This window comes from Neodiprion lecontei, chromosome 6 (genome assembly GCF_021901455.1).
Source record: "Neodiprion lecontei isolate iyNeoLeco1 chromosome 6, iyNeoLeco1.1, whole genome shotgun sequence".
In the NCBI taxonomy this organism is placed as follows: Eukaryota; Metazoa; Arthropoda; class Insecta; order Hymenoptera; family Diprionidae; genus Neodiprion; species Neodiprion lecontei.
The window spans coordinates 31,333,940-31,348,943 of NC_060265.1; the positions used below are offsets into that span (position 1 = coordinate 31,333,940).

General features: G+C 41.2%; 1 protein-coding gene across 2 annotated transcripts; it reads right to left on the bottom strand.

Moving 5' to 3' along the window:
* Window positions 1-624: 624 nt before the first annotated feature.
* LOC107225311 (putative tyramine receptor 2) lies at window positions 625-10,471 on the bottom strand. 2 transcript variants are annotated; one of them, XM_046742558.1, is made up of 2 exons: window positions 10,353-10,471; window positions 625-7,738 (listed from the first exon to the last, which is right to left on the bottom strand). In XM_046742558.1, the coding sequence occupies exon 2, from the start codon at window positions 7,719-7,721 to the stop codon at window positions 6,534-6,536; it is 1,188 nt and encodes a 395-aa protein (XP_046598514.1). In that variant the 5' UTR covers window positions 7,722-7,738; window positions 10,353-10,471; the 3' UTR covers window positions 625-6,533. The 2 variants fall into 2 exon arrangements, with proteins under 2 accessions (XP_046598514.1, XP_046598515.1); XM_046742559.1 differs by having other exon boundaries at window positions 625-7,771.
* Between the last annotated feature and the right edge of the window lie 4,533 nt (window positions 10,472-15,004).

Genomic DNA, 15,004 nt, shown 5'->3' on the forward strand with positions numbered 1-15,004 from the left:
GTATACACATAGCTCAAGTTTCTACGTTGCTCGAGCAGCTTCGCTAAAAATTGACACCTTCACCGTGGTGAAGCTCTAATAGCTGTACATACTGCTGAAACATGGAGTTGAAGTCTTGTGATAATTTTGTAGTTAATTAAAAAATCAGGACGATGACTTCCATTCACTTCAGTCTGTCGAGATTGGAAAGAAAAGGTGATTTTTTTTTACTTCGCGTTTCCTGAAAGGCTGCACAAAATTTTTTAGTCAATTAGTCTGACAGTAGATATATTTTATAGCCATATGATAATGGCAGGTATAACACTTACCACAATCTATGATGCATACACATGTATCATACTTGTACACGCATTATATGCATATGGGTGCGAAGATGTAGAGTAGATGAAGGATATTGTATTGACCGCTTAGATGACGATTCGCGAGTTGACGGGCGTACCGAAAGGGGGTATATGCGAGGAAACGATAGAACAACAGGCTAAGGGGCGAATGGGGGGAGGGGGAGGGGTGCTGTGCTCGCAGGAAATTAGAACACGACAATAAAAGGGGTTCCGGATTAGGGTTTTCTAGGGTATGTATGTACGTATAAAAAGAGGCCGGTGTGATAGAAAAAAAATTAGGTCATTCAAGTTTTTACAGATATATTTTTAAATATACAGTGGTACAGTATTGTTGCATTACATATGTTTATACGACCAAAGCTCGAATTTTAACACACGTGGAGTACGCGTTGGTCCGCAACAAACAAGGACAGAATGCAATAGATGCGACATTGGATGAACCGCGACAAAAGGTGTGATTGCAGCTGGGGTGTACTTTTTACCTCGGCTCCTTGTCGATCAACTTGGCGACGTGTTGAGTTAATTAAGCCATAATATGTACCCGCACCCAACATTACGCTCATAGTTGCATCATTATTTACACACATCCGAGCATAACATAAATCGTGTATATTGTATAATGTAATATACCGATAGTCGATGACGATTTCTCGCTTTGGCCGTACATAAGTTGATTTTTATTCAAATTTTTTTCATCCATCAGTCGCATCATTTGCTCAAGGGTATTTGACATGAATTTATTTTTGGCGCGCATTCCCCGTGCTAGTAAATAAACTGTACGTATACTAAAACAATTAAAAATCAAGGATTTAACCCCGTCAGGGTGTATTGCTACTTGTCACAGCATTCTTTATACCATCATCGACACGGAAAAGGACCACACTGCGGAATTACCGAAATTGGTCAACGGTACCTATGGCACGTATAGCGGATACATACACGGATAGCGTATTTTTCGAATTCCCCAATCATATGAATCTTTATGATCGATATCCACATTATTTTCAATATCATACAATTGCGTCTACGCCTCGATCGCGGGGGCAAGAAGCAGGTAAAATGTCGAATAACCCGACAATCTGTTCATCGGGTACAGGTTCGTTACAGAGTAATGGTAATTTGTAGGCGCAGAAGAGCAATTGTCAGATGAGATTTAAGTGAGAAAACATGCTGGCCCAAGGTGTTCGGACTGCGGTTGAATGGGGGAAAACGGGTAATTGATTTTGGAAATACTTGCGGTATGCGGGGCCGAGTGTCGAGCTCGTTGCTTATTTGTAGCCAAGTTTTAAAGGGCGGTAGCAGTGCCTACAGTGGCATATTTATAGGTAAGTACGACATATTCGGAACATAGTCTGTTCCAGACGAGAGTCGACTGTCTTTCCAACTTGTTGTTAAGTAGAAGCCAATAAGCCCTTACATTGATTCCGATTGCGTACACGGTACGACGTTAATGCCGGCGGCCTTTTTCCCTTTCAAAGAAAAGTAAGGAAGCCGCATAATAATTTTTTTCTTTTCACGATCATAAACAATCAACAATAATGACAATGGTAATACTTTTTCATGTTCACTTGTACATTTTTTCCGAAGTAAATGAAATCTTACATTTATTTCTTACTTGATCTAATTTTCTTTTAATTCTCCAATAGGTTATATTATTATATTGTTTCACCGATTCTTGATTTCACGCTTCCCTATTCGCTGACGTGTAATGTACATACTTAACGACGCATTATATTACCCGTTCTGCGTACCTATATAAATGTACGTGTAGGTATCGTAATTAATACTATTGCAAGCGACTTGTGTCTGCTTGTTACAAACAACGATTGTTAGGACCAACACAGGGTCCAGCCTTTAATCGATGCTTCAGTTATTTGTGCTGTTGTTCTATATTTTTTACACAAACAGACGCAGCTTGTGTATTGCTATGAACTTGTAAATCACAACCAATAGAGTATTAAGTTATTTATTCATTTACTTGCTTGTTAATTTTTTTTATTTTTATTTATTTATTTATTTATTTTTTTTTTGCTTTTTCAATTTTTAAAATATTTTTTAAACATTTTGTTTCTTTTCTTTTAAAGTATTCATCTATTCAAATGTAGCGTTTGTTCAAGTGGGCAGCCAGGCCCAATAATAAATCAACCTATGTATAGGTCTTGTAATAGACTTGTTATAATGTTAGTAACTAATATTATACCCGACGCGTTTTTAATATTCTTATCTTTGAGACTAGCTTTAAAGTTTTCACATTTTCGTTATACTTCGCTAACATTTTGTAAATAAATAACAGAAAACTCGGAGATATCCCGTTGTATCATTGATTTTTTCCTTATTTAAAAAAATTTTCCGTACTTCAATACCGAATGATTACATTGAATAACTTAACCGCAATTATTATACAAATCTCTCTCGATAGCAGTGTCTAAGCGTATGAATCTCGCGAATTGTTGCTATAAACTTGTAATATGGACTGCATGCATAGTTTTATGCGTCTTTTTAAACGGCAGGATAAATTTGATTGTCACACCTGTTTTCCATGCGATTGAAATATTTTTCAGCGCTACCTCCGTTAATTACAACTTGACTACTATGTAGGCTTCGACAGGAGATAGCACAGAAAATAAGATTTGTGGCACGTGCGCGTATAGAGAATTTTTGACTCGCCTTCGTTTCGTGGGGCACTTTCACACCCGTCAAGAAATCCCTATTTTATGCGCATTGACCAAGAAATTAACTATTTCAAAACTCAATGTTGAAATAATTGGTTTATACGATTGATTGCCGGAATATACTTTGTTGCGTGCAATTGCATTCGATGCATACATTATTATATTTATTTATATTATCTTTGGAACAACGACAAACTTAACTCCGGTAAAGCATTGTTTTTTATATATTTTTTTTTCTGTTCTTTCAACTCAAGATTTTCTCAATTCTTCAATCAATGGAGTTGTAGGATTTTTGTACTCCTCAATTATCACACTAAAGATTTGAAACGCTGTGTTCTAGTCTTTTACCCCATGAGATATAGCCCCAAAAAACTTTTTAAACGGATCGTATCGAGAGTTTTTCTTTCGGAATTCCGTTCACGGGTGCAGGTTTTTCTGCATATTGTTTCTTTAATCAACTATCAGGATTCTACCGAGCATCCATGTGTGAAACCACGATATCGTTCATACCGTTAGGTAGTTTTTTCATTTTTATACATATAAAATGTATTCTACTCGGCAGATGCTTCTATTCTACGGTCAAGATTTTAGTTCATGGCTGCAGCGGGTGGCCGTTTGACCAATTTCCTCGAAAGTGACAGCTTACACGACCCTCAACGGGGTATCTGACGTGGAGTGGCTATTCCTTGACTCCTGGACATACCCAAGAATAAGCCTTTTGTCTCTTTCGTTGCACGACCGCAGCCGGCCATTCGTTCCAGCTCAAGTATAAAGCTCTCTATCGGTTTTTTCTCGACTCGGAATCGCATCTTTCACATCTTTTAGATATCTGTCCCCATTTTCTCTTCGAACAATGGCGAGCATCGTGGCCTGCATGAAAAACAGCTTTATTTCAAGACAAATTGTTATCATAAACGCGGAGACACATTTCATGCGAATCACCTGCTAGTATATTACGGTAAAGTAGTTTCACACATGCGTTATCAACGGATTTGTACATCGTTAATTCACGCTGACAGTGAGAGTGAGAAATCTCGGGATGAAAACAATTTGAGCTATATATATATACTCGAAGATTGCTGGCGCAGAAATTCGAGGCACACGTTATGCATATATATATATATAACTGCGATAGCTCTGCCTAGAAGAAAATCACTTTTGCTAGCAGTCGATAGAACGGACGTGAAAAATTCGGTCATCGCGCTGTGCCCGCCGCAGAAATAAACGTACCGCACTCGACCAATTCTAGCAAAGAAAGACGTACCCTTACCTAAATGATAAATATATGTAAGTTTTAATTACGAGTACGTTTCATTCCCATCTCATCATATCTCACAAATAATTGGACCACCTTTTTGGAAATTGAGAATTTTTCGATGAGTTCCGGGCTTACACATTCGTTTGAGCGTTCTAACATTTCAGCTAGTCTCAAACGCGGTGGGCAATATCTAGTGCATTGGACTATCTTTTACGTAAAATTTCTATCCTATATACATATTAATATATGCATATCTGTGCCTTTATGCATCTATACATATGTATAATATGTATATAGGTATACATAGTTTTAAATTGTGTTTGTTTGATAAATAAACATCTTGTGTCATTCAGAGCGCGGCTAAGAATGTTTTCACAACCTTATCACAACCTTATTAAGAGTGTCTCCTGACAATAATTGTCTTGCACGACAATCGTCAGGTATTTGACGAGCGACGCGTTGATTAATATCAATTATTAATCGCGCGTTCGCTACTTTATCGTTATTATCTTTCAATTTATAAAAATAAAAACCAAACTGAAAGTGATAATAATAATAATAATAATAATAATAATATGTATATAATAGAACGCGTACTTCTTATGTACGTAATGAATATAATTAAAGACCATTAGGTAATAGCAAATGGATTCTGATATATAATATATGTTGGTGTATATATATATATATATAGTTTCGGTACATACATGGCTATATATACATACCGAATCACAACCTTAATACTTGTAATTATTTGTTAAAAATGTAACAACTAGTTTTCAGTAAAATTTTTTTTCAAGCGCCTTGACCGGAATGGTCATAGCTCCGTATAATGTTTAACCTCATTTGTTTCGTTTTACTGATTTACAATACTTACGGTACACTAAACCCTTCGTTATAATTTGCTTGAGATGAAAAGGTATACCTAGTGAGTGATATCTCGCTTCGCCGATATTTATTCAGCCCGCAAGCAAATCGCTATTGACTCTGACACGAATCATTGGTATTCTCGGTCGAAACACTATCCAAACGAAACGACTGATTTAACAATTAATTACCACCCTAGACGTGATGCCTTTGCAAGTTACGAGGCAATCTGTAAGTTTATTTCGCCCCGCAGACCTTTCTGTCTCAATTTCCGTCGCATCTCAGCTCTTAATTCTTGACTTCGTCTTGTCAGATCATTCCATTTTTCCCGGCAACTCGGGTGAAATATAAAAATTCAAGAGGGCCCTTTTTTATTTGGAAAACTTGGAGTCTTCGTTTGAAATGTGAAGGAAGCCAAAGAAGCGTATGGAAAAATCAAATTTTTATAGCAATTTTGCGTTGTAAGTATTACGTAGCAGACGTTGTTGAAGAAGTAAAATTACCGGAAGGGTTACTTTTGGATTCCTATTCCAAGTTTTTAATGACTACGTAAACAAAAACTTCCTCTTTTCTGACGAGAGAGAGTCTGACTTATTTATTTTAATCGTTATTTTCACCTCATTCGGCAAGTTTAATTTCCCGATGTCGACGGATGAGCAGATGTTACCGTGAGAATGGATAAATGTAAACGGGGTGAATTTCTTTTCCATTCCCGTAAAAAAGCCAATTGAAGTTCTCTTCTGGTTTCCGATAAAATCCCCACTTCCATGAATTTCTTACATAACCACCGGAAATTTTATTTCTGATTGAAAAAGTTTCACGGCGCTAGACAATCAAAGGACAAAGTCATATCGCTGGCAGCGTGCACTTTAGGCGCTATCTGTAGTACTTTTAGTATACGGGGAGGTGAAACTGATCGGTGCATTCGTTATCTTAAAATCTTGAAGCCGTTTTACGTTCCCTGACTTTGGCCGATAAGGAAAGTATGTAGACACACCGGGGAATGTCTTGAAACGATCGCGAGAGACGAGATTTTCGATCCAGAAAAGAAAAAAAAATTAAAAAAAAACCAACATTAACCCCTCCTTCGGTTTTTTTTTCTTTGCAAAATGTTGAACGAGTCTACGCCTGTTGATTGAAGAAAAATCTCCATAATTGTACGCGCCTTCGAGATACATGGCGGGGGGGACCTCTGTAAGCAGAGAAAAGTATAGGTACACAAAAAGTGAATGACATCGACGAAGCGGCGAATCACTTTAGGGGAAGTAACCAGTCATAATCAATATCTCGGACGCACCGTCTCGCAGCGGCACGGATGGTGCTACCTACAATATTCGTTTAAATTTATCGCGTCCTTTAGTCGTCAGAATGGATTCGAAACGAGTGGGTCGAGCTTCAACGGATATGAAGGAGCCGCCTGAACGCCCTCCGGTAGTCGAGATTGAATATCGTGTATATGAGGGGGTTTAGAGCGCTGTTAACGTATCCGAGCCACGTAATGAAGTAGACCATTCTCTCGGTGGGGCAGCAGCTCGAGCAGAACGGGACGATAACGTACATAAGGAAGAAGGGTAGCCAACATACGACGAAAACACCCATAATGACACCGAGTGTCCTGGCGGCGCGGCGCTCCTTCGAGAGCGAGATCCTCTGACGTTCCTCGATGAACTGGTACACCGTGGTCGAGGGCGCGATCGCTGTCGTCGTCGACGTCGCCCCTCCGAGGGTGACCGTCATGGTCGTCGGCCCGTCCTCGATGAGGGAGGGCTTCGCCTGGGAGCGCGGCGTCGACCTCTCGTTGTGGTTAGTCTCGGAGCTGACCGACTCCTCGGGATCGTCGTCGGTGCAACGATGCCTCGTCGAGGCGACGGCGCCGAGCCTGCTCTGCCTCGCTCTCTCCCGGAGTCGCTTCCTCGTCGCGAGGAATATCTCGAGGTAGACGAGGCTCATCAGGAGTAGAGGCAGGAAGAACGAGCCGAGGGAGGAGTAGATGACGTACCCTTGTCTGCGGGTCAGCTGACACGGAGTGCCGGGCTCGAGTTCCTCGGGCCAGTCGTTCCATCCGGCCAAGGGGGGGGAGCTTATCGCCCCCGAGAATATCCAGACGAAGGCGATCGTCGCGAGGACCCGTTTCAGGGTGCGTTTCTGGGCATAGTTTATCGGGTCCGTTATAGCCCAGTAACGATCGAGGGCGATGGCGCAGAGGTTCAGTATGCTCGCCGTGCAGCAGAGCACGTCGCAGGTCAGCCAGAGCTTGCAGAGGTGGATTCCGAACACCCACTTGCCGAGGAGGAGGTAGGCGACGTTGAACGGCATGACTAGGAGGGCCACCGCCAGGTCGGCCACGGCCAGAGACACGATGAAGAAGTTTTGGACGATTCGTAGCGGCCGGTAGGTGAATACGCTCAGGATAACAAGAGCGTTACCGAGGACCGTTGCCAGGACGAGGAAGCCCAGGGTGACCGACGCCGCTGCCGCTTCCCACGGCGGTAGGGGGACGCCGGATTCCGTTTCTTCCGGGCAATTACTCTCGAAATCATCCCCCAGGGGACCCCCGGGCCCTCCGACTCCGCTCGCGTTCATCCCTTCTGTGCGTCCTCCTGCACAACACGTAGAGACATTTCTCTTTCTCTCTTCAACAAACATTATACAAATATACTTCAGCTTCTAACGTTTCATTAGGGGGTCGTACTAATTAGGCGCATTTCAGGCCTGCGATACCCGATGTTGGTGTCGTAGTACATTGTGCGACGACGTTGTGGGGGGGGGGGGGGGGGGGGGGGGGAGGGGAGGTTGCTCCGCCTAATGCACACCGCGCTTTTTTTCAAAGAGAGCACGTACAAGCCGTTTTCCGAGAATGTCTAATATTTTGAAAAATGTTGAGGAAGAGTTTCTTTCATAGCATTTCTCAATTACGCGTTACAAATACATATACTAATACCGTTTTCGGTCCGACGATGTGTTATTTTCGCTTCTTTTACCCCCAGCGCAGCGCAAAAATATGATATCGCTTCATACGTATGTATGAGTACTTGTCAGAGGCAAGCGCGTACATCACTCTCCTTTCAGTTCTCTATTTCTCTCTTTCTCTCGGCCTGGGCTTACTTAATCTCTACCGTACTTTAATTATCATTAGCTTAGTTAGGCTTAAGCTTTGTTAAATCATGTTAAATTTTTTGATCTCAGTTATTTATTTCGCTCTGCAAGTATCGCTGTCTAAACTGCTACGACTTTGTAATTTATTCTATTTCATTATTTTCTTTGTAGTACTCCTTTCATTGCAGATCTTTATTTTAGTTTTTTTTCCATTGTGTTACGTATATCTGCTCTGATTCGACATCTGATCCAATATTGCTGTGGATAAAAGGAAAACATCTTTCTCTCTCTACTCTACTATCTCTAACTCTCCGAGTCTCCCTCTCGGCACCTCGGGGACGTAAATTGGCATTGAGTTAGACACGTGAACAAATATAAGATATAAAACTTTGGAGAAGTATGCTGACGAAGCTACCTTCCCGCGCGAACATTCTTCCAATATTTTTTGTCCACTTCAAACCCTCGAGATATTCACCTCTACATCCATAAATATTACAGTAATATGTCTTTACATATTTACCCAGCGGTAGAGGACGGTAAATTGATTTTCGATATTAAATGCCAATTCGTATTATTTCTTTAGAATTATTTGTGTTATGAAATATAAACCGTCGTATACACTTGCGTCGATACTTCACACACACCGGCAAAATTTTTGCTGTACATATCTCACCATCAGCGTAAGAAAATTTATGCGCATTGTTATAATATGTAGATGTACGCTTATATTTATACTGTAATATTTTGGTAAGAGGGTAATATTCGACCGTATAATATGCTGAACACACTCGTGGCAAAAACGCGCGCGGCAACGCGACGGTTGGAATAATTTAAGCACAAAGTCTTTGCTTATGACATTAAATTTTACTTTACCTCGTGCAACGTTTTCAAGAGTTTTCCAACGACCGAGATCAGGCGGTTGACCCTCTTTCTTCGTCAGTTACGTTCATATTGTTAACGAAACGTTGAATTTAAATCAGCCGGGTATTCGACGCTGTTATAATTACATCAGATGGTATAATTGCGGGGGATAAAAAGAGAAAATAAAAGAACATAAATTAACGCGCTACAGATATAGCCTCTGCAAGCGTTGCGATCCTCCCCTTTAATATTAGTACAATAACTGATAATTATTCGAAACACAAGATTCTCCAGATTCTCCAGATTATACGACCTACTCGAGGCTTCGATTTCTCATTCACCCAACGCAACGCGGCTAGGCGTGCACGCATTATACACCTGACAATGGCATACACAACTTGTGGATTTGGTGCATGACCGATTTCTAACTATGAGATACCTACGTGGATGATTATCCGAAAGTTTCAAAAACTAATAAATCATCACACCCGTATTTTTTTGTTTATCCGGGTCATCGTATTTAATCCCGGTGAATTTCGAGTAAGTACGTAAAGACACGGTAATTCGCGATACGAAATGCCTGACAGGATTAAAGTTTGTTCCCACGTCGCCTAAATCACCTGTCGTTATTGGAAACCAGCCCGCCATCCGGCAAAGCCCCTGTATAAGCATAACAGCCACATTAATTGATATTTAGAACGCACTGAATGTTTCAACAGCTAGGCTCCTGAAGCCCATTACCGGATGGTTGATTTTCGATGTTTACTGGTAATGCGTGCGGTGGAGTCGACTCGCGCGATTGACTCTGTCTCTGGCTCTGGGTACAAGGTAGCGACGAAGGAAAAGCGAAGATACAGCAGTAACGTGTATGATTATTATACATGCAAGGGTAACCCATGCGACGAACACCCCGAGTACTCGAACACCGCAGGTACCAGCGACTGGTCCATTGTTGAAGTAAAAAATTTCCACTTGAACTCGGTCTTCGCGGGAGATCCGAAAATTGTGCGAAAAACACACAGTTCACCAAAATCGAAACTGGAAACCAGACAAAGCCTCCAGGGTACCAGGGGGCGGGAAGGGGGGGGTGGGGTGGATGCAAATCCGAGGACAAAGACGTCGAGGCTGAAGACCGAGCGCGGCCAATTAAACACTCCATGGATACGCGGTTGGGCGGTAAGTGCAATTGTGATTCGTGTCGCGAGGGTTGATTGACAGCTAGGGGGCGACTTATCGCCCCTCTCAGTTAAACAGTACCTGGTATCTTTTATGCGGTGGTACAGGGCGCGGCGACATGCTCCCGTCCCAGCGCCGTCCGACAAGCACTGAGCACCAGCGCCGGTTCTGCGCCAGCCCGGATGCGTTGACGTCGAAGAGACGCGTCGCCGAGAGTCGAGCTGCAGAGCGGAGCGGAGCGGCGCGCAGACGCTTTCCGTCGTAACCCACAAAACGCGAAACTCCCCTGCTTTTTCCCTCTTCTCCCGGTTCCTTTTCTTCGCGCACCTTTCGCCCGGACCCGCGCCTACTCGTCGACCCGAACCCCCAACGACTCACCCCAGCCTCGATCTGTCTTCGTCCTCAACTATAATCACGGGATCCCGCCGTTTCCACTTTGAGAGCATATTTCATCCTCCAGCTTATTTTCATATCCAAGTATATTTAAACAAATTTCTCAACGTGTACCTAATATGTATGGGGAATTCCACGCGAACCCAACCAACGTCCGACCCTCACCATTTCCGATTGCGTTTAAAATTTTTTCGGCAATTGTCTCCACTCTGAAACAGTACTCCGAATTTTTTTAGATTTTTTTTTCTCAACTGCTCACTTGTTTATAAATATTTTAAGTAATTTCGAAAAGGACCGTTATTGAAATTCTCAAAAAATTATTAGAAACTGGTTTTCCATGCAAAACATTTCAAAATCGGGCTCACGGTCTCACGAGGCTCATGGTTTTGGAGAATTTTTCCAGAATTTAAAAAAAATTCATTCTTAAAATCACTCTCAATATTTATAAATAATGGATCGCTTGAATAAAAAAGCTAAAAAAATAGAAGGTACCGTTTCAGAGTTGCAATAATTGCAGACAAATTTTTTAGCAGAGTCAAAAATTTCGAGGGTCGGACATTGGTTGGGTTCGCATGGAATTACCTATACAGGTATTTATACGCATACACAGACGCAAAGAGTTGGAAAGAATGTCGCCGAGTGTTTTCGGATGAAGAATCATCGCATCGGATTCGAAACACGTTTTCTTATCGTTGGTAATTTTTCTTATATTCATCCCCGGATCATTTGTAACGACGTTCTTTATTCTTACCCTCCCACCATTCGGTATACAGCTGACGTTAGTTTCGTTGTATCCCAATATTTTTTTCACGCGCCATCCAAACTTGCAGGCCACCCCTCTCGGAAAAAAAGAAAATGAGCTGCACTCTCGGAAATGGAACATGCGTGTTCACGCCGCGCATTCACACGGGCACCCGCTCACATGGAAACAGTAATCGCCAGGCATTGCATACGCGCGTGTGGACCACTCTGTTACATCCAGTCAAAATGTTGTCACCTCGTGTGCTGGCGAAATTCCACGAATATCATGCTCCTCAAAATGGCTATGATTGATGATTGGTACAATTGTAAAAACCTATTTGCGATGTACCCCCATACATTTGCCTTGCCCACCTATAAGCATACTATTCATAAAAATACAGGATGCTCGGTATTCTTCCGACTCGGTGTGAAAACGACTGATCCGATTTAAATATCAACCTTGCATTGTTGAGCAATGGAAACTCTTTGAAGCGATCCGCACTTTGTTCCATTCTAATCCGCCAAGTTGAAGTTGCACAATACAATTGAACATAAAATTGCGCCTGAATGTAGGCAATCTTGATTTCACCCTCCAACACGACCCGTTCGCCTGTCCGCCTGTCCGTCAGCTATCGTAGCTTATCTACTATTTATAAGTATGCCAAATTGTTTGCAGTGTAAGTTTAAAGTATGCGGGCAAATAACTCGAACACTGTTCCACCAATTTTAAAAATTCTTCCTTCAGCTTGTCTTTAAGTTAATTCTTCTATATTTTGATCTTCCCACGTTTATTCATCCCCGTTACTCATCAACTGTATTATGATATATTTCAAAATCAAATTGACGTTAGACCAGGTACGGATTTATGAGCTTGATTTTTTCCAATCGTTTGTGAAAGCGGAAGCATTGCGGAACACCGAACGGTAGCCCGAAAATTTATCTAAAATGATAATCGATACGGATTTAATGTCTCTTTTTTCAAATACGTTTGTCATTTTAAGATTATATTTGTGAACTTCCATTGCAAATGGTGAATCAGAAAGTACCTTTTCGAAACCCGATTTTATAAAGAATAAATACAGAGATTGTATGCAGAATGATAGACTATCATAACTATCGATCTATTCGCTGCGTGGAAAGTGCTGTCCTAAACAGTATCGATCACACTAAAATCGTTGAAGATTTCGCTAGCGCAAAAATTCGAAGGAAAACCTTGTAGGCAACGAATCTTAAGTTTTTCTGATAGTCGTTGATGCTTTGATCGTTATTTTTCTGATCTCTGATCTCTGATGTTCTGGTCACTCGAATACTATTATAATAATATAAAAAAACGTGCTAAAAATACAAATGCGTAAACAGTATTATCTCACAAATAATTTCTATTTTTTCAATCTCCATCGTACCATGTTTAATTCCAATGCTCGTTTGATGTATTCATTAAATTTTCGTCTATTTGCAAAGACGTTATTCCCACGCAGAGCCCCGAAATATGTGTGTAGCCCCAGGCCCTTTACGCATTCGACTCGGCGCTGCGTTAGTTGTGTTTTCTGAAAAATCGCTTATTGGCTGAAATGGGAAATGTTGTGCGCATCAAAATACGCACTTCTTTCGCACCCCGAGTTATACCTACAGCTTTTTTCTCAGTCCGAGGCCTCATGGCCGTATGGTTTTCGTCACGTACTTATACGGCCCCGCGTAGTGCTTCCTCGGTACTATACTTGTTTGAGAAAAGGACTGATGTCGTACGTCCAGGAGTGTAAGGTATACATGAATTAAATATGGGAAGAAAAGCTCAGAGTCCATCCTATGGGAAATGGTATATGTACATATAATGCATAGGGTTATGCTACAGCGACAGTCTGCAGTTTATATCAAGCAACATTTGGTCACGAATCAATAAATTTTCTACAGTCTCAACATGTATAAACTTCAAATTATTATACGAACAAAGGTTAAACCCAACCGAGTTACTGCAATTAAAATGTTGATCAGTATTTATAAGTTATAGGATGTGAAGCATGGATGCTCACCGACTGCAAGACCACCGTGTCAAGGTTGAAATATTTGATTACGTAATTAAATGCACTTGCATTAATTGTGTTTATCATTGCTTCTGGTAGATGCAATTTTAATCGGAGTGAAGTAATACAGAACACACTGCAGAGCTATTTATTTACAGTTGGAGACTATTCAAAATACGTATCTCGTGTTGGGGGGAGGGGGAAAATGATATCGGCATAAGATAAGCGCGGGGAGGGGGTGCAGATGAACGTGACGTTTGATATTGTGTGGATATGAGGTTTTCAATGGTCCGAGGCTAGGGACTGATTTTTTTTACGTCCGTTCTATGGGTCTGAAATATTTTCGGCAAGGCAAAGGGGGCCAGCATTTACGTTACATATTATTTTAGGGGGTTCCAGTAAGCGATTAACTGTTACAGGGGGAGGGGGGGGGTCTCTAATCTTCACAAAGTGTGACGTATGCAATCATTTTATCCAGCGCTCGCGTTAAGCGGTTCGCTCTCACTGAACGACCAGCGTTCAGCAGAACTAATTATAAATGACCCTGTACATCGAACAAACTTTACATTTGTTTCATTATCTGGCAATGATTTTACTCTAATATCAAGAAAATACCGCATGATAATTGATTTTATCGTCGAGCTCGTGGTTTAATTTGTAATAATTTTGCATCGTATTTAATAGATGTGCGATATATTGGTTCGTAGTGATTAAAATTAAACCCACTTCTCCTCTTTGGCCTCGTCTTGAAAAGGTCGGACGAAGTTCATACGTTTGCTACACCGCTACAGAATTCTATGAACGAAAAGCGTCTGGACAAGTGCTAATAATTTAGTAGAATTATTAACACGATGTGAATGTCATGCCGGTTGTCCAATGACTTTTACTTTCCACGAAGATTAAATACCCTCGTATTTTTTGTCTGCTGGTCGTAAAAAGTTTCATATCTGACAGATATTTGATGGAAACTTTAGCTCAAGAGTATATGCAGATAACGAACGAAGGTCGGTAAAGAACTTGAAAGATGTTACATTAAAATCTCGGCCGCAGGAGAATATCAAAATCACCGAACCCATTTGCTCAGGGTTAAACTAATAGAATATGATTAGAGGTGTTGTGGGAACAAAGTAGCCACAATTGCTACCGCAGTCAATTTTCCTAAAACGATAGTCGGTTTGAATCGCTAGTCGAAGGAAATTTCGATCAGTCTTGTTAGGTTTTAATAAGACATGCTTTATTCAAGAATTTCTACCAATATAATATTCAGCAAAACACTACAATGATAACTTCCGTATCACAAGTAATGGCATTTCTATCCTCTATACGATACAAGCGCAGCGTATAGTGTTCCCTGTTGTTGCTCATTGTTTTCCAGAATGATTCACCAGTTCCAAGAGACACCAACCGAAAATCGGATAGGTATCCGACCCGCTAGAGGTCTTTCCGAAGGGAATCCTTCCCTAATTTGTTCGTCTACCGCATATACCTGGAAGCAGCAGCTGATTATGAGTAAGCTACCGCATGCAAATGAGTAAGCCAGCTCATAGTTGACCGTTCAAAAAGTTTACCGTACACGTA

What these genes read in the sequence shown, in the direction of transcription:
- LOC107225311 (XM_046742558.1), bottom strand. Translation starts at nt 7,721, where the DNA reads ATGAACGCGAGCGGAGTCGGAGGGCCCGGGGGTCCCCTGGGGGATGAT.